The sequence below is a fragment of the Danio rerio genome, chromosome 6, assembly GCF_052040795.2.
Source record: "Danio rerio strain M-AB ecotype USA chromosome 6, GRCz13ab, whole genome shotgun sequence".
Lineage (NCBI taxonomy): Eukaryota > Metazoa > Chordata > Actinopteri > Cypriniformes > Danionidae > Danio > Danio rerio.
Window position 1 is genome coordinate 35,976,476 of NC_141026.1, and position 19,427 is coordinate 35,995,902.

The following is a 19,427-nucleotide window of genomic DNA, read 5'->3' on the forward strand; positions in this document are numbered from 1 at the left end:
CCATTTTACCCCAGACATGTTCAATAATGTTCATATCTGGTGACTGGGCTGACCAATCCTGCAGCACCCTGACCTTTATTGCTTTCAGGAACTTTGATGTGGAGGCTGAACTAGGAGAAGGAACGCTGAAGTATTTGCCCTCTCTTGTGGTTTATAATGTAATGGACAGCACAAATGTCTTGATATCTCTGGCTATTATGTTGCCATCCACTCTACAGATCTCTCACACACCCCCATACTGAATGCAATCCAAAACCTTGATTTTTCCTTTACCAAACTTGACTGATTTCTGTGAGAATCTTGGGTCCATGGTGGATCCAATAGATTTCTGTAGTATTTGTGATGACTGGGATGCAGTTCAACAGATGATGCATCGGAAAAAAATACCTTCTGACACTTTTCTAAATGGTCAACTAGAAGTCAGGTTATTGTTTGTTTCTTTTACTACTGGGATTGACGACAAGACTTTTGTCAGGTTGTGTAAGCTGTACTATTTTATTGAAGAAAACAACAAAAAAAAAACGTTGAGTGTAGTGTATGCAGTTATTCTTGTGATTCAAAGCTGAAATTTCAGCATTATTACTCCAGCCTTTAGTCTCACATGATCTTTAAGACGTCATTACAAAATGCTGCTTTGCTGTTCTATTATGATCAATTACTACTGATTCCCAATCATTAACAATGCTCCTTACAAAAAAAAAAAAAAACAATATTGATTTTATTTCCTGCTTAATAGTTTTAAGGAAAGTGTGATTTTTTTATTTTTTTTTAGGATTATTTTATTCAAAAGAAGATAAAAAAAATCTTTTAATAACAGGAATAAATTACATTCAATAAGAAAAAAGTTGCTGTAAATAGTAATGATACATTACAGTTTTACAGATTTTACTTTAATTATTTAAATGTTACTATGGTGAGCAGAATTGGCTTCTTTTACAATCATTACACAATATTCGTAACCTGATTCGGAAATTTGAGCGATTGAGTGTATATGCTGTCATACATTTCTCACACACAGCAGTTTTTGCATACGTACATCCTGGTGTAGCTTTTCGAGGTTCTCTTGTAGCTCATAGAAGTAGCGGGAGGTGATGAGACCCTCACGAGATTTGTCCAGACAGTCACGAGACAGTTCGATAACCTGGTGGTGGATGAAGCTCAGGACGCCATCAGCTAAAGGCATGACTTTTTCTGGAGCTGAGGAGGATATGAAATCGGCCAGACGCACCTCCATCTGAGCAGTGGCCTGTAGCATAGAAGGATCCTTGTAAGTTTGAGTTCAACAAAAGCCAAACCATTGAAAAGAGAGGCATCCAGTGATTTGTAATATTTAATTTCTTTAGTTTATATTTTTTCACATTTTTTTTAATAAGATCTGCAATTCTCAATATTAACAATTCATTAATCATTTTGCCTAGTTAAACTTCTAACGAGTGGCTTATTAATAGCTATTAACGTAGTAGTTGGGTTTAGGTATTGGGGAGCATTAGGACAGATCATGCAGAATATGTACAATTACACAGCCAATATTTTAATGGTATTAAGCCATGAGTTAATAGTGAGAATTGGTACTTAAGCTGTGGTGTTACAGATAAATAAAAAATAATAATAAATAAAATAAAATACATCATTGTACACTAATTCTGACATAAAACTGAAAAAATATGCAATTATTTCTACTGATCTAAACCAACAGAGGATGATTTATGTATTTACATTGTTTATTTTTCTACTTTGTGCAAACAGTTGGCTTAATTAATATCTTTGTGTATTTTAATTACTTTCAATATTGGAAATATCAATTGGACCCTTTTCACAAGCCTGAACATTTGACGACCATCAGCATCTTTAATCAAAGTTATTTATTAAATTTTTTTTTTTCAAAATGTTTGAACATTTATATGTTTATATTGTGTATTATATCATCTTTGCTTCAAATGCCCAAAATCGAAGTACCGCTTGTGCGAGCTGTTTCTAATGGAGTGTATATAAGAAAGTAAATTTGACAGTATTCTCTCCTCTGGCTGCCGTTATTAGTCTCACACTATTTATTTCCTTTTCTGAAAGTCTTGATAACACCAATGAGGCATTTTTCTTTTATTATTTCAGCAAATAAGATTGTAAAAAAATCATTGGTTGTACACTCAGATTCACTGTGCTTTTAGTGTATCTAACTATGATGACTTCCACTACTGAGAAACCCACAAATGTGAAAAGGGTCTATAGTCAGTAGTGATTTTCATATCTTTATGAACCATATCCCTTTAACATTCTAGCAGATTAACTCATTTTTAATTTGTGATTTTTTTTTAATCTCCTTTTTCCGTTGTGATGTGTATTGATGCCTTACCCAAGTCATGACAATAACGTACATTACTTTGTTAAAATAATCTATCTAGTATTTCAGTTTAAGACCTCACCTTAGGAAAACGCTCCTTGTAGACATGGTTCATCATGACAATCTCATGGTCAAATGATATTGGTGACCGTCCAGGGCTGAAAAACAGAGAAAAGAAAGACATACAGTGAGTGGACAAAACCCTAGGGTCACTGAGCAGAAGTTGATTAGCAGTGTCCATACCTAAAATCTATTGGGGATGATAGACTGAAGCACCTGTGTTTTTTTGGCATATCAAACCTCATTCATGTCAAAGTAGCATCTTCAACTTGAGATGTCCCATAGGGAATATTGAGAGATACAGAGTAGATAAGTAACTATGTGTGTGTGTGTGTGTGTGTGTGTGTGTGTGTGTGTGTGTGTGTGTGTGTGTGTGTGTGTGTGTGTGTGTGTTTCAGGGACACAGATTGCAGATGGTGCTGTATGACTCACCCGGTTAGTGAAGGTAAGCTGGTCATGTGACCTTGTGGATGAGGTAATGCTATAAGTCATCAATCGAAGCCTATTAGACCACCTGACTGAATGGAAACACACTAACCAGGGTGCTGCTCCGAAATGCGCACACACTTATATGTTAAATTGGCTCACCTACAGGTGTGTCAGTGACAATAAGAGACAGCGAGAAAATATTCTAGTCAAATCTTCAACTTACTTGAGAGCCATTTCAATCAAAAATTACGATCCGAGCACGTCTGCGGTAAAGGTTAACTCTGACAGAGATTGATTCGCAGCCGAAGGGAGCTGCATTAACAATCACACTGAGAATATTTCTCCTGCTGAGTGTGATCGAGAGAAAAGACGAGGGAAAATGAAAGAAAGAAAATGCCTGCAAGCCGTTCGCTAGTTTTATTAAATCAAGAATTTAGCGTGTGCAAAGAATCAGCGTGAACCTCCTGTGGTGCAATAACTTTCAGCATTCAGACAGATGATAATTAGTGAATGTAATTATTTTCTGTGATGGACACAGAAATGTCTGTGTAGCCTTGAATGTTTTGGAGAAATGACCTTGAAAAAGATTCTCATTATAATTTGAAGCCGAAAGGATTTAATTGAAGCAGATCTGTTCTGTGAGGGAATATAATGGAAACAGTGGACGAAATAAAGAAATAACTGCTCTTCTTATGCAATGTGTTAAAAGAAAAAGTAATGTGGAGTGCTCGGGTTAGAGAGCACAGTATTAAAATAGAAATAGGAATAAAAAGAGAGGAAGTAATTGCAAACAATTTCTAAATCCAAGTATTAAACTTAACTTGGCCACACTGAAATAAAATATTTTTGCTAAATTGTTGCAAACAATTGATATGGGCTGAATTTAATCAAACTAATTACATTTAGTAATGTTCAACTAACTTTGTTTTTTTAAATTTAGCCCAACTTTTACAACCACTTTAAAAACCACTAAAAATTTTGTAAATCCAAAGAATCATTTTTTCAGTGTACAGTACACACAAACAGCTCTTTTCATTTTGAACTTTATGCTTCCACACGTCTACATTTTAAAAACAGTGTGTCATATGTCAAACAATTAATTTTGGTATTTACAAAAAAAGAAAGCTGAAAGATCTCCAGATTACCTACTAGTTAAATTAAAATCCTGAATTCTCCTTTTTCATGACAAAAGTGGTGTCTCTCACACTCACTTAGAGATGCATGACTGCATTTATTTGATCTAAAATACAGTGAAACTGTTACACTGTGACTCAGTTAAAAAATTGTTTTCTATTTAAATATATTTCTATATTTAATTTACTACTGTGATAACAAAACTGAATTGTCATCAGTCATTACTTTAGCACAGAGATGCCCAAACTAGGGCCCACAGCCCAAAGCTGGCCCATGGTAACACCAAGCAGAGACCTTGGTGAGCAAATCGAGGCAAAAGCAGATTCTGCTTGCCTAGTTTATAAAGCCTTAAACGTCACTTCTGTGATAAATGTAATTTAATTGAAAGTTATAATTTGAAAGGTTCATATTTACTACAATTCAAGTCATGTTTTCCGTTTATTAATAAATAATATGAAATTATTTAGGAAATTAACCACAGCAACTTGCTACTGTATATTAATCTGCGGACAATGGTTCTTAATGATATCAGGTTTTTGGCCCTTTATAGAAATAAGTTTGGGCACCCCTGCTCTAGCACAACATGATCCTTCCGAAATCATTTTAATTTGTTAATTTTTACTCTCATAAAACATTTCTTATTACAGTGTATCCATCTCAGAATATTTTAATAATTATTTATTTATGTATTGCTCTTTTTCTCTGAAAACCTTTATTCATTATTAAATGGTTCAGGCAATTAGCAATTATGTTATATATTATCTTTTGCAATATTTTAGTCTTCACTATCAGTTTTAAATATTTTAATGCTTCTTCTGGATTAATAGATAATGATCGTAACAAATCATTACTGTGTTACCTTTTTTCTACCAGCCAGTTTATGCCAAACTGCTTAATACTAAAGTAAATTTCAGACCCACAAAGCAATACAAGTCTTCTTTGAATTCTTTTAAACTAATGCAATTTTCTCAGTTTTATGTTAGAAAGATTTATTTAAATGTTATAAGAGCTGATAAAAATAACTTTGAATATTGAACTTGAATATTTGCACATTTCATTTGTAAAGTGTCTCTTTTTGACTTTTCCCATTCAATATCATGAAAACTGAAGCTCTGTTCTTTCTTTTGATATTGACTGTTTTTAATAGTTTTTTTTGTTTTGTTTTGTTAATATCATTAAAAATGAGCTTACATCACAGTGGTGAGATTTATACAAGCAATCCCTACTCAGATGTTCTTCATGAACTATAAAAATGTAAACTTATCTTAAAGGTATGTGAAGACTAAAGGAAAGGGATGTTACCACATGAAACAAAAGACAAACAAAGGAATGGACAGCGAGAGCTAGGGAGCGAGTGAGCGAGAGAGTGGGAGAGAGTAAATGTGTCACAGTTGAGCTCAGAAATGACCTCTAAATCTCTCCGAGGAGCTGGAACCAGGGAAATCAGCTGGTTAATTGGCCGTGACAGAGTAGTCTGCGCTAACATAAACACACACACACACAAACCATTGGATGACATCACCAAGAAATCCATGCGGACTGTCAAATAGTCATCTCACGCTTAGATTTTATTTAATGCATGTTCGTTTTAAGACAAATGACAGGCTCTGCTTGTTGGAAGGAATCCTGAATATGCTTCTCATATTCTGTCAATGAGCTCTTTATTCAAATAATATTCAAATCTGAAACTACGGCTACCACATCGGTCAACACGTGGATGATGGATGATGACTGCTGTATGTTGAGCTCATTACTTCTCCAGTGTGTTAGAGTGAGTTAAAAAAAATGTAAGGGTGAAGAATGATTAAGAACCGTATGTGACCAGTGAATGAAGAAGCGCCGCTGTCAATTCTCTCTGCGTGTCTGCTGTCCAGGGTGTGAAATTAGCATAATACTGCTTCACATCCTAGTCTTTAATTAACTAGCTAAAGCTTTTACTGCAGAGAGCTTTCGAATCTCCTCAACCACCTCCACACGGTCCTGTCTTTTCACTCTTCCATCAATGGTAGAAATGGATAATCCTGGGAAGCCATAATCTGTAAGATATGGCAAAGGCAAACCTCCCCAGCTCATCCAATATTTATAGATCTAATTCTGCAGTGCTGAACCCCCTGCCGAGTGTGTCTAGATACGGAAAGAGGAAGGCCAGTGTTTCCTGAATAAGTCATCTCAACAGAAAGAAAGAAAGAGCCAGGGGGGAAAGAGAAGAGAGATGTGTTTACAGATAAGAAGCTCATGAAGGAGGGCTCTTTCTTAGCGGCGGAACAGAAATGATTCAATCTGTCAGGTGTTGCGCAGAAGTCTGGGCAACTGGAAGATTCATCATACAAGTCCACTCATACTAGACTGCTAGACATACCACTCTGCTGCAGGGAAGAACAAAGTGGACAGGAAGAATTTAGGCCACACTGTGATGGACAAAGGCTATAACACTTTAGTTACTTATACATGTGTAGTGCTACGGCTGTGCCGTTTTTTTTTTTTTTTTTTTGACAAACATTGCAATTTAATTTTATACTCAAGATTCAACTCAAAAAGCTGTAGTGTTAGTTAAAAAAGATACTGAAACGATATTAACTTACTCCAACATTTACTAGATTGAGTGTCATTGGCATTACTATCAGTTAGGGTTGTCGCAATACCTTTAATTCATGTTATGGTAGTATACCAGCTGAAGTATCATGATACCAAGTCTCATAAAAAGACTCAAATGAAAAACTCAAATGATGAAATAACAGCAGAAATAACATAGTCTGGTTGTACACTTCTGTTTGGGCAGAACGAATGCATCCACACTCAATTGGCTAGTAAGTCTATCACACACAGACGACTTTTATCTCACAGCTCTATGCAATACTATACACTATAAACGCATACATATTGTATATAAGGGATAATCAATTAATTGTTGTGTGTATATATATAATATATATCTATTAAATGCAATGTTAGCTTTGTTGATTTATTTATTTTATTAAATACATTTCTTAATTTTTCATGTCATCAACATGATGGATTTCAACATTTATGATATGATGTTTTAAAAATTAGACTTTAGTTATATCATTAAGATTTTTCCACTTACAATCAAAATTTTAAAAAATAATATAAAGCTAACTGGAATAAAGCCAGTACAACAAATACAGCCTTTAAAATTTTCAATATACACTACCGATATGGAAAAATTGGGGTTAGTAGGATTTTTAAATGTTTTAAAATAAGCTTCACCTGCTCACCAAGGCTGCATTTGTTACATCAAAAATACAGTACAAATTGTAAGATTGTGAAAAGTAATTGCACTATAAAAAACTGTTCAAAACTAGTTTATCATTTAATTTAATAATTTATTCAAGTGATTTTAAAGATGAATTTTCAGCTTCATTACTACAGTTTTCAGTCACATGATCCTTCAGTGATCCTCTAATATTATTAATAATAATAATAATAATATTTATTATTATTATTGTTAATACTATTAATTTAATAGTAATAAAAGCAAAAAGGCCTGGAGTATTAATTTCATTTGAAACTATGTACAATAAGAAAGCAGTTATTCAAATTTTTTTATAAATATTTAACAATTATCTTTTTTTTTACATTTAATAAATGCAGCTAAAAACTGACCAAAAACTGACTGGTAGTGTATATTTTTTCATTAAAGTAATAAAAACTGGTGATACCCGTTAAAAAACTTTCATAATGCATTTGCAAATACTATTAGACTTCCCATGAAAACAGAATTGTAATATTTCTTTGGATTTTGAGGTGCAGTGAAACTTGTGCATAGTACTGACAGATGGACAGAATCATAAAGAACACGTGAAGGCAGCTGAGTGAAGGGCAGAGAGGCTGAATGATAAATGTCTGCAACCTTGAAGAAGAGAGTCAGAGTCTAGAGAATGAAGTGTGGCAGTTTTCCTGTCAGGGCTGCAGATCTGGCCTTTAACAGCGAGTGAGTGAAAGCCTGAGGGCTCAGCTGACATCACACACTCACAACCGTCATGTTCACTTGAAGGCCAGCTTCTGATTGCTGTGAAATGGGAATGTGTACGTGTTTGTACCTGAGACTGCGGGAGCGCGGACGCATGGCTGGGGATCGTCTCCCATCCTCATCCGTGATGCTCTCCGAGCTGAAGTGTTTGGTGAGGAAATGCAGCTCGTCTGCAGTGGGCTGGAAGGGCAACTGGTGCAGCTTCTCCTGAGATGAACATGATGACTGTGAGAAGCAGAGAGGGAGGGATTACAAGGACAGAAGGCATTGCATAGGCTGCCCTGACTGTCAGTCAACTGCCTTTGTTGGCTAACGCTGACCGATTTTGAAAATATGACTGAAAACTTTAGGCCAATTAGAGCGGGGAATACTTAAACAGTATTTTTTATTTGTATTTAATCACACGTAAACAGGTTTCTTTGTTATCTACTGAGAATGTCCTGGTTCAAATGAAAATGTTTTGTTTTTTAATAGATTTATTTTAGTTATGGGTTTGAGTAATATATATATATATATATATATATATATATATATATATATATATATATATATATATATATATATATATATATATATATATATATATATATATTTTTTTTTTTTTTTTTTTTTTTAACTTTATAACGCCCTGTGAACAGTTGTTTTTGTTCTGTTGTTCAGAATATGGTCAGAATAACTAATGTTTTCATTTGTTGTGACTTATGTTATTCTACAAAATATTGATTTCTTAACTTTTTCTAATGTTACAGCATTGTCATTTTGTTGTCTAAATTTTAATATTAACATTTACATACCATTATTTTACGCAAAATACTCACCCTCATGTCACTCAAGAGCTTTGTTTGTCTTAAAGCACAGTGCATCCGGAAAGTTTTTGTTACAGCCTTATCCCAAAATGGATTAAATTAATATATTTCCTCAACATTCTACACACAATAGCCCATAATGACAATGTAAAAAACATTTTTTGAAATTGTTGCAAATTTATTAAAAATAAAAAAGCTGAAAAATCACATGTACAGAAGTATTCACAGCCTTTGCTGTGAAGCTCTAAGCTCAGGTCAATCTGTTTCCACTGATCATTCTTAAGATGTTTCAGCAGCTAAATTGGAGTTCACCTGTGGTAAATTCAGTTAATTGGACAGGATTTGAAAAGGCATACACCTGTCTATATAAGGTCCCAGGGCTAGCAGTGCATGTCAAAGCACAAACCAAGCATGAAGACAAAGGAAATGTCTGTAGACCTCTGACACAGGATTGGCACAAGGCTGGGGAAGGTTACAGAAAAAATTATGCTGCTCTGAAAGTCCCAATGAGCACAGTGGACCTCAATCATCCATAAGTGGAAGATGTTTTGGAACCACCAGCTCTTTCTAGAGCTGGCCGGCCATCTAGGCTGAGTGATCGGGGGAGAAGGACCTTAGTCAGGGAGGTGATCAAAACCCGATGGTCACTCTGTCTGAGCCCCAGCATTTTTCTGTGGAGAGAGGAGAACCTTACAGAAGGGCAACCATCTGTGCAGCAATCCACCAATCAGGTCTGTATGGTAAAGTGGCCAGACAGAAGTCACCCCCCGCCTGGAATTTGCAAAAAAACATCTGAAGGACTCTTAGACCATAAGAAACAAAATTCTCTGCTCTGATGAGACTAAAATTGAACTCTTTAGAATTAATGCCAGGCGTTACAATTGCAGAAAACCAGACAGCGCTTATCACCAGGCTAATCCCTACAGTGAAGCACGGTGATGGCAGCATGATGCTGCAGGGATGTTTTTCAGCAGCAGGAACTGGAAGACTAGTCAGGATAGAGGGGAAGATGAGTGCAGCAATGTAAATAGACATCTTGAATGAAAACCTGCTTCAGAGCGCTCTTGACTGGGGTGACGGTTCATCTTTCAGCAGAACAATGACCCAAAGCACAACGCCAAAATATTAATAGAGTGGTTTAACAACAACTCAGTGAATGTTTTTGTCCTTGAGTGGCCCAGCTAGAGCCCAGACCCAAATCCTATTGAACATCTCTAGAGAGATCTGAAAATAGCTATACACCGTCGCTTCCCTTCCAACCTGATAGAGTATGAGAGGTAATGCGAATTGTCATTATGGGGTATTGCGTGAAGAAATTTGATAAAATAAATGAATTTAATCCATTTTGGAATAAGGCTGTAACAAAAAAAACAATGTAGAAAAAGTGAAGCGCTATGAATACTTTTCAGATGCACTGTATTTAAGGTGAAATCGAAAAGCTCTCTCATTATCCATAGAAAACAGTGATTCCAACTCATTTAAAGTCCAAACAACTATGAAAAAAAACATCCTTTAAATCAAACATAAACCTTCAGTGATTTAATTGGAATATTATGAAGCTACGAGGATAACACAAATGCATGAAACAAATTTATTCAACAGTTTCTTCTCCTCAATGTCAGTATATAGCACTGTGCTCTTTATGCGTGCTGTGCTTGGTTGCCCTGCTGATACGGGTATACATCATTGAACAGCTCATTATGGCACCCTATACTAACACTGAGGAGAAGAAACTGTTGAACGAAGTCATTATTTTTGTTTTATGTGCACACAAAAGTAGTCTTGTAGCTTAATATTATTCCGATTGAACCACTGGAAAAACATAAGGGGTTTCTTGAGGTGAAGCATCCCTTTCATTTATTTTCATGGCTGCATATTACTCGTAAAGAAAGTGAAGATTTTAAGGACTATTAAGACTTTATGCACTGTAACAATTTCACTTCCTATTACTTTAAATAAAAATAATTCCAATTCGTATAAAACATGATTGATAATAGCCGATAAAATACAGTCAAAAGCGAAACTAACCTAACAATAGACTTCATTTCCATTCTAATATCATTTCTGGACATTCTTTCTGATCTTCAGTAGATTTTATTTCCTGTGGTGTTTTGAGCTAAATTAAACCTCCTCAGTCTTCAGAATAAAAATTCGTTCTAAACTAGAAAAATGTTCTTTTTATCTTTCTGCAGAGACTTCAATGGGGCTTTTGCAGTTTGAACTGGCTCCCCAATGAAAGCAACAGACAGACCGAGTTACAGTCAATTTTCAGGGACGGAACTTTTTTTGAAGTGAACGCATTGATATGAAGCCACTGGCTTTACTTCAAGCTAAAGGCAAGGGGGTTACTTTGTACCTAGAGTTTATCCCACTGTAGGGTCAATAGGATAAACCTTCCAGGCAAGTTAAGGCTGGGGATCAAATGCAATACCAAACATTGATGCATATATCTGGGAGTTGATACAACACAGAGGGACTACAGAAAGAACAAGAGCACAAACAAATACACTCACAGAGACTGTCGAACTGGGGGTGTTTGTTCCATAGCCAGAGGACGGCAGAGAGGCGAGAGACCAGCGACGACCATCAGTCCTGAAAGGTGAGGAAAAGGTGAAAATCAGTTCTTTATAAAACTGTTGAAATTCTTAGAACATTCAGACAATGAGTGAGTGTGTTTACATGCACATTCAGCTTAAGTTGACAACTAAGCCATTTTCTTTTATCAAGAGCTCAAGCTTAAACCAAGAGCTAGATTTTTGAGTTTCTCATTGACATGTCGCAATACTCTACCTGGGCTTAGATCATATATTAAACATGAAAATATACACAAATTAACAAATCCATTTGCATATGCAAACCTTTATATTTTGAAGTCAATACTTGCACATAAATTGATTTATTAACTAAGTATTCTGAACAAACTTTATTTTCTTTTAGGGCTGAATAATATATTATTTGTGTGTACTTTATGTGCAATAGTCACATCATAAGATTACATTCTTCAAATAAATATTAAAAGATAAAGAAATTATTACATTTTATATATTTATTTATTATTTATACAATGATGATCATGTTATTTTATATTAGATTTTTCAAGTTCTGTACTTGAATTCTGTTAGACTCCCCAGAAAACAGGGTTGGTGTATTTTTTGCTTGGAATTTATCACAATTTATGCAAAAGAACTGCATAGAAAATGTCGATCATCCCAGTCGATCTAAATAAATGAAATCTTTCCAAACAGAGCCATTCAAATCATCTAGTGAAATTATATTCATATCGCAATATACATCACAGGAAAACAAAAAAGCGCAATATCAGATTTTTTCAATATCGTGCAGCCCTAGTTTCTTTGCCGGGTTATTGGTTTGCATGTGAACCATAACAAAAGATTATTTTAATAAGCTGATTTTTGTGAGTTATTAGTGTATTAGTGTGCATATAAACATGCTCAACAATTAAGTACCACACAATCAGAGCAAGTAAAGCACCACAGATTCATCCCATGTAAAAAAAGAAAAAATTGACAAGAAAATTTTGATGACGATGATGCTGTGCAACCTGCATATGAGAGCCATAAGCATATCTGATGATGGCTAAGCTGCTTGTACGGGACCTCACATACACAGTCTACAGTTGAAAATTTCCATGTTAGCAATAACAAGTAATCTTTATTGAGCACTAAATCAGCATATTGGAACAACTTATGAAGAGCCGCATGACACTGGAGACTGAAAACAGAAAATTCAGCTTTACCATCATAGGAATAAATCTCATTCTAAAATACACTTTTAAGAAATGTAAGCATATTTACATTTCCAATATAGCCGTTTATATAGATTTTAGCAAATAAATTAAGCTTTTCTGTGCATACAATTTCTTAATTTAAATTATTTAATTAATTAACCCACCCAAGACATTTAAATGATAGTATCCAAACTTAAATCATTTGAATCAATATTGAAATCATTTTGATTTGACAACATACCAAACAAATTATTTTCAGTTTTAGAATTAATAATTAATTAGTTAATTCTATTAAATAATTAATAGAATTAATTCAGAATTATTAGCCCCTCTGTTTCTTTCTTCCTCAATCTCTGTTTAACGAAAAGAAGATGTTTTCAACACATTTCTAAACAGAATATTTAAAATAACTCATTTCTTATAACTTATTTATTTTATCTTTGCCATGATGACAGTAAATAATATTTTACTAGATATTTTTAAGACACTTCTATACAGCTTAAAGTGACATTGAAAGGCTTAACTAGGTTAATTTGGTTAACTAGGCAGGTTAGGTAATTTAAGCAAGTTATTGTATAACGATGGTTTGTTCTGTAGACTATTGAAAATATATATATAGCTTAAAGCGGCTAATTATTTTGACCTTAAAAAAGGTTTATAAAAAATTAAAAACAGCTTTTATTCTAGCCGAAATAAACCAAATGAATCTCCAGAAGAAAAAATATTAACAGACATAATGTGAAAACTTCCTTGCTCTTTTAAACATCATTTGTGAAATACTTTTAAAAGAAAAAAAATTCAAAGGGGGGCTAATAATTCTGACTTCAACTGTATATCTTGTCAACAAAAATAAACAAACATGAAAAGGCAAAAAAAAAAAAAAATCAAATGATGAAAAAATTGATATGTCAAGCACAGAAGTATGAAAGTGGAAACTTGTGGAGCATTTGTGAAGACTGAATAACACTTCAAAGCACACAGTCAGGCTGTTTGTTTCGAGCTGGCTGAATGAGATAGAATGATTAATAATTGATCATTTCGATACATCAATGAAGTTTTCTGAGATGTTTTTAAACATATCTGACAGTCAGCTCTAATGAAACAGACACATGATATTCGATGTAGACGGCCATGCTGGAAGCAGACACAGAAAACAATGTTGTAAGAGAAGTGGGTGATTATTACCTGTCAGCCCTGTGTCCATGGCTGTATGGGAGAAAGTAAAACATTAAAAAGTGAAGCTACTGTAAGGTGATCTATGTGTCTCTCTGTGTGTGTACTAGCAGATTCGTGCAATTCATAGATCTAAACGTGGTTCTAGTATTTAAAAGCGCTATTATCAGTTTGTCCGTTAGGTGGCAGTGTAGTAACAGGAGCGATTTGCACTGGATGATGACTCAATGGCTGACATTCAAACGAATCCTTTTAATTAAGCCTGGGGTCATCAGCTCTGTGTGTTCTTTCCCAGTTGTTAAAGCATTACCATCTTTTGCTGCTCAATTACCAATTCAGATTTACTCATTAACATTCCCGGTGTCATTATTCAGAGCCACAGTGAAGGATTATGCGATTTTACAAATTAATTGAAAGCGAGGACTGTAATAACCAGCAGATGAGAAGCATGAGACGACGATATTTCCAAGAAGAGCAAAGAGCTATTACTAGCTCCGAACTTGCTCTAATTTTAATTCGAAAATGTTTTAAGAGTTATTACAACTTGTTTTGCAGACTATGCAATATTTTAGAGTTGAATGTTTTGCTTGTGTAGATGCTTTTGAACTGAGGTAGTGATGTCTCTCACCTTCGAGCTGGTACAAAAGAGAAGTGGGCTGCAGTGTTGGGGGAGAAATTGCGAGGGCTGTCCAATGGGCTGCTTCCTGAAATAGAACAGAAATGTGACATTTAGGGGGTTATTCACAACAACCAAGTCACAGACATATTTTATTTTTAATATTTACATATTTAAATGCACCAATTTTGTAACAGCATACAGTTCACCGGAAGTGTTTGACCCAGGTTACTGAACAATTAAAAGTCTTTCTGCATGCTTCTGTGCATATCTATTAAAAAAACGGAAGAAATGTTTTTATTGACTTTTTTTTTTTGGATGCAGAAACTTACTGAATTTTGTTCAATTTCTCAAAAAAAGGATACATTTTGAATCTCAAGCAAAAGCAATAGCTTTAAGCTGTAAAATCAATAAAACTTTATGTATTTGATTACACAATGTATCATTTAATTATTCTAATGGCATATTAAATTTCATTGAAAAATTACTCCTACTAAAATGTTGAAGTTCTTGTTGTGTTAAATGCAAAAAATAAAAAATAAAAATAAAAATAAAAATAAAATAAAAATAATGATAATAATAATAATAATATTAATAATAATAATAATAATAATAATAATTAAATAAATAAATAAATAGTTAAGTCTTTAAATGTCACTTTAAGCTGTATAAAAGTGTCTTGAGAAATATCTAGTAAAATATTATTACTGTCATTATGGCAAAGATAAAATAAATTAGTTATTAGAGATAAGTTATTAAAACTATTATGCTTAGAATTGTGTTGAAAAGATTTTCTCTCCATTTAACAGAAATTGGGGAAAAAATAAACGGAGGGGGGGGGTTATAAATTCAGGGGGTTCATTAATTCTGACATCAACTGTGTGTATATATATATATATATATATATATATATATATATATATATATATATATATATATATATATATATATACATACATACATACATATATACACATACAATATATATACACATTTATATAAATACACATATATCTGTATACAGCAAGTATGGTGACAATACTTTGAATATATACACACCTTTTTGCAGTTTATCCTACATTTAATGACATAATTTCATAGATTTAAGTTTTTTTGCTCCATCTTAAGAACTTTTATGACCTTAAACTTTACAAGGACAAATAAAAACTTTTCAAGACCTGCAGAAACTCTGCCACTGTTATAACCAGACTGTTAAAATAAGAAAAGACCATACTTCAGGCCACCTGGAAAAATATTATGCCCATCGTAAGTAAATGCAATTGGCCTACGGTTCTCACCTCTTCTTTACTGCTGATCTTTCCCCTTTATTTATTCATCAAAGCCCTTTTAAGATAACAAAACCCTTCAGAAGGGTGTACCTCTTATGTAGGCCAGAGGTAGAGGGATAAAACACACTTTGATCACGGGTCTTTTCTTTTCTCCTGCACAGCTCTGAGAATAGATTAGCGCTTGGAAAGTGAAGCACTTACAGTGTTTAAGTGCTTTAGACAACAGGCCTCTCCATTATAAATGCCTCAAGTGCAGTGATATTGCATAATGAATGTTATTTAATGATTTGCAGGCCATGAGCAAAGAATCACCTTTTGATTAACTCAAGCTCAAATTCATATTCAAGGGATTTGGCCATGAAAGCTCCCTTTATTTCAGTTCCAGTGGCATTTTTATGGCAAGAAGATTTCACGTCATGGACCCTTTAACAATGTGGTGCATTTTATAACACAATTTAGAATGAATTACGTAGAGTATGGTTTATAGATTAAGACGTGCATCACTGCTTTGACTAATGACACAAGAAAAAAAGAGAGAAAATTTGATCTAAATAATTCTATTCCAAGTCTTGTGTGAATTAAGGAAGCAAAGATCCAGGTATAATAAATCAATCCAGTCAATCCGAGCAATGGGGCGCTCCTATCTGGACTATGTGGTACGGCTCGGGTCACAATCCCCAATGCATTAATCATGCATTAATGCATTCGTTGAGCAGCCTATGCCAAATCTTAAATATTAATGAGAGCATAATTCTTTGTCAGGAAGAGACTGTAGGAACAGCTGCGCACAGCTGGATTGGGATATGGAGCAGTGTGATTCTGTCATGGAGATGCATCCACTTAAAGTGGAATCCAGTCACGGAGTGTCTAGTAGAGGGCACAATGCTGCTCAGCACAGTGAACCACCTGCTTATTTTTCATCACAAAAACTCGAGTGGATGCAGGTTTAGCCAAAAAGAAACAGAGACTTGCTCATATGAGACACAGCTGAGATATGAAAACCAATCAGCACCCTGTTGAATTACACATACTACATTCACACCACAGCTGAATGTGGAACTAATCACTTTTTTGGATAATGGTGTGAAAAATCACACAGAATCTGACACTTTTGAACCTTCACATGAGGAAATAAATTGCATAAGATATATATATTTTTAAAACACTAATTTAATATGAATACAGAAGAATTCATGAGGTGTTCTGCCAACCAAAAGATGTGATCCCATTCTTCAATAAGCACTGGGAATATATGTGACCAACCGGAATAAATGAAGATGAAGTGGTGAGTGCATGCATTTTTGTTCTTATGTCAAACATCCAAACATACAAACGGCTTTTCCACTATTGGGTGAACAGTTCTCTTGCTTAGGTGTTCCATTCTGTGCCGATCTGGGCCACTCAGCCAGTCATACGGTTTCATGAAAATTGAGTTTTTGGAATGCAATACTAATGCGCCAGTCCCTGTCTTGGTAACACGAGTGTAATGTAAATAATATTTCTGTTCTTGGGATTCCACATTTAATCTGATGTACACTTCATTAGCTACGTTTTCATCCACCTATTTTTATGCACATTTTGGATATGCGCAAAAAAGAAAAAAACAGTTGATGGAAATGCCAAGATGCTCAAAAATTTTTGAAAAGCACATAAAAAAATAAAAAGTGATGGAAACACTTTTAAGGAACAAATTCCAGTATGCACATAAAAAAAATCATGTGATTTTGTTATAAAAGATCATGTCATGATAAAAATGTGTGTGAATGGATAAACCAGCAGGCTGACCAGACTAAAACATCTAAAATGTTGTTTTGTTCATTGTAAAGTGCCTTAACCATTTCAGTATTAGTGTTATTATATTATTAATCACTTCCAAAATCAAGAGCATCTGTGCTCTGCATCTCACGCCTTCAAACGCCACCGCGCGTTCACTGCGTGTCAGGATTGCCTTCAGAAGCACAAGTCGTTTATTAAATGAAGAAAAGATTCACGCAGCTTCTCCAACCACAATAAATTCCAGTTTTGCTGTTGATAATTAGTGCCAGTTAATCATGAGGAAGTTATTTTGTTCGCTTTGACTCATTAGATAGAAACGCTGCTTTTATTCTCACATCTTTTATGCAATATTCCAGTTTTGCATATAAAGTTAATTAGCATTTTTGGAAGGAAACATAGCAACTGAAAAAAAGGATCAAGGGTCATGGGATATCTTCAACATCAGTAAAAATGCAAACGGTACCCCAAATATTCAAACAGGGTTTGGATTGTACAAATGTGAAATTATATGTGCTGTGAAATCTGAAGCTATTGTCGAAACATCAAGTTAACCTTGGTTTTAGAATTAACCAGCATTAACTATTTCTAGTGCGAAAACCCCTAAAGAGGCTTGCATTAATGCCATGACATCAGCCTTTTGTAGCAAAAAAAAAAATATATATATATATATATTTTTTTTTTTCTATGAACTCATTTATTTATTATTTTTTTATGCTCCTTTGTTTTGTTTTGCATAGACCAATCTGATGAACTCAAAGTAATAGCAGCATCATATCAGCAGAGCTAATCAGTTTTTTCAGTTATCTTCCTACCTAAAGTATAATGGCACCTCACAAAGCACTGCGGTATTTAATTCTTGTGCTGCTGGTGTCATAACCTGTCAAACAGCTTCCTGAAACAGCCTGTAATGAGTGCTGTGTGGCAGTGCTCACCCCCTGTTGATTGTGCTCAGTTGAGTTTGAAATAATTTAGCTTCCGCTGCTTCTGTTGGCAGTTGCATTAGAATGTTGCTAATGGCTCTGAAGTGCTCAAAACGAAGCCGCGTTTGGGTTAATGTACCCTTTTAGATTCGTTCATTTAAATATTGCAGTCGCACAGCTTTGAGAGATGCAGCACAAACAAAAACAAACCGTTTCCAGCAAAACTCATGTGGTTTGTATCAGGACTGAGCACGACATAATTATTCATCTTCTATATTTATAGTGTGGCATCAAACTAAGCAATGTTGACTTTTTACACACAATGGTTTAATTCAGTAAATCAGTAAGTGGATGGATTGGCAAGCAGATGTCAATGATTAGGACAGTTAGCACATTATTCAATAATTTTAGGGCACTGAACAGCATGAACATGGTGTGGTTTGTGTGCACTCACAATCTGAGATCAGTTATAAACATCTCTTTAATCTCTCTCTCTGCACACAGAAAGACCAAGTCTGCTGGCTTTGACAGCTGATCTCTTCATTTCGCTTTCATGCTCAGATTTTCCACAATGTGCAAGTGACACAAGGGATACACCCACTGCAGCTACAGCACTTTTATTAAGTGTTTATCACCAGCTACAGCTTTATTAAAGCATTACTGTGACAACTGTGACAGGGTGCGTTTGGAAAGTATTAACTGTTCCTCTTGTTTGATTCTGAATGAAAAAGTAATTACTGTATTATTTATTTAGACACTAAAATGTTTTAATACTCATTTTAGAATTATAAAACATCATATAATAAATCTATTTTAATAATAAAAATGTTTTAAACACTAAACAAACATATTCTAAAACATTGCAATCACTCATTGCCACATAGCTGATATCTGTAAGCTTGTAACACTTTAGGTTCAATTTAATAAAAGTAGCTATAGTTAATCAATTACAGATCAATAACAATGAACAATTACTAAGCAATTATTACATATAAATTTAATAAATAGATTAACTTCCACATATACACACATTTATCAATTCATTGTACATAGTAAAATGACCTAATGTATCATAGACAAACAATTTAGCATTGAACAACATTTTATTTATATTCGAGCACTAATGAATGCAAATGCAGAAAAATAA

At 34.3% G+C, this 19,427-nt stretch overlaps 2 protein-coding genes across 17 annotated transcripts in view; both read right to left on the bottom strand.

Moving 5' to 3' along the window:
• LOC147843556 (uncharacterized) overlaps window positions 1-19,427 on the bottom strand; it is a 536,892-nt gene that overhangs the window by 434,962 nt on the left and 82,503 nt on the right. The gene's annotated exons all lie outside the window — the stretch shown is intronic.
• Window positions 1-19,427, bottom strand: part of mast2 (microtubule associated serine/threonine kinase 2) — a 200,990-nt gene that overhangs the window by 18,658 nt on the left and 162,905 nt on the right. For 5 of the 16 annotated variants that reach the window (XM_087257527.1, XM_087257535.1, XM_087257541.1 and 2 more), the window contains 6 exons: window positions 14,308-14,383; window positions 13,692-13,712; window positions 11,272-11,350; window positions 8,023-8,177; window positions 2,421-2,496; window positions 1,037-1,246 (listed from right to left, as the gene is read on the bottom strand). In XM_087257527.1, the coding sequence (XP_087113653.1) occupies window positions 1,037-1,246; window positions 2,421-2,496; window positions 8,023-8,177; window positions 11,272-11,350; window positions 13,692-13,712; window positions 14,308-14,383 (617 nt within the window). The remainder of the gene's footprint in view (window positions 1-1,036; window positions 1,247-2,420; window positions 2,497-8,022; window positions 8,178-11,271; window positions 11,351-13,691; window positions 13,713-14,307; window positions 14,384-19,427) is intronic. The other 11 variants (XM_087257529.1, XM_087257539.1, XM_087257542.1 and 8 more) reach the window with 3 other exon arrangements.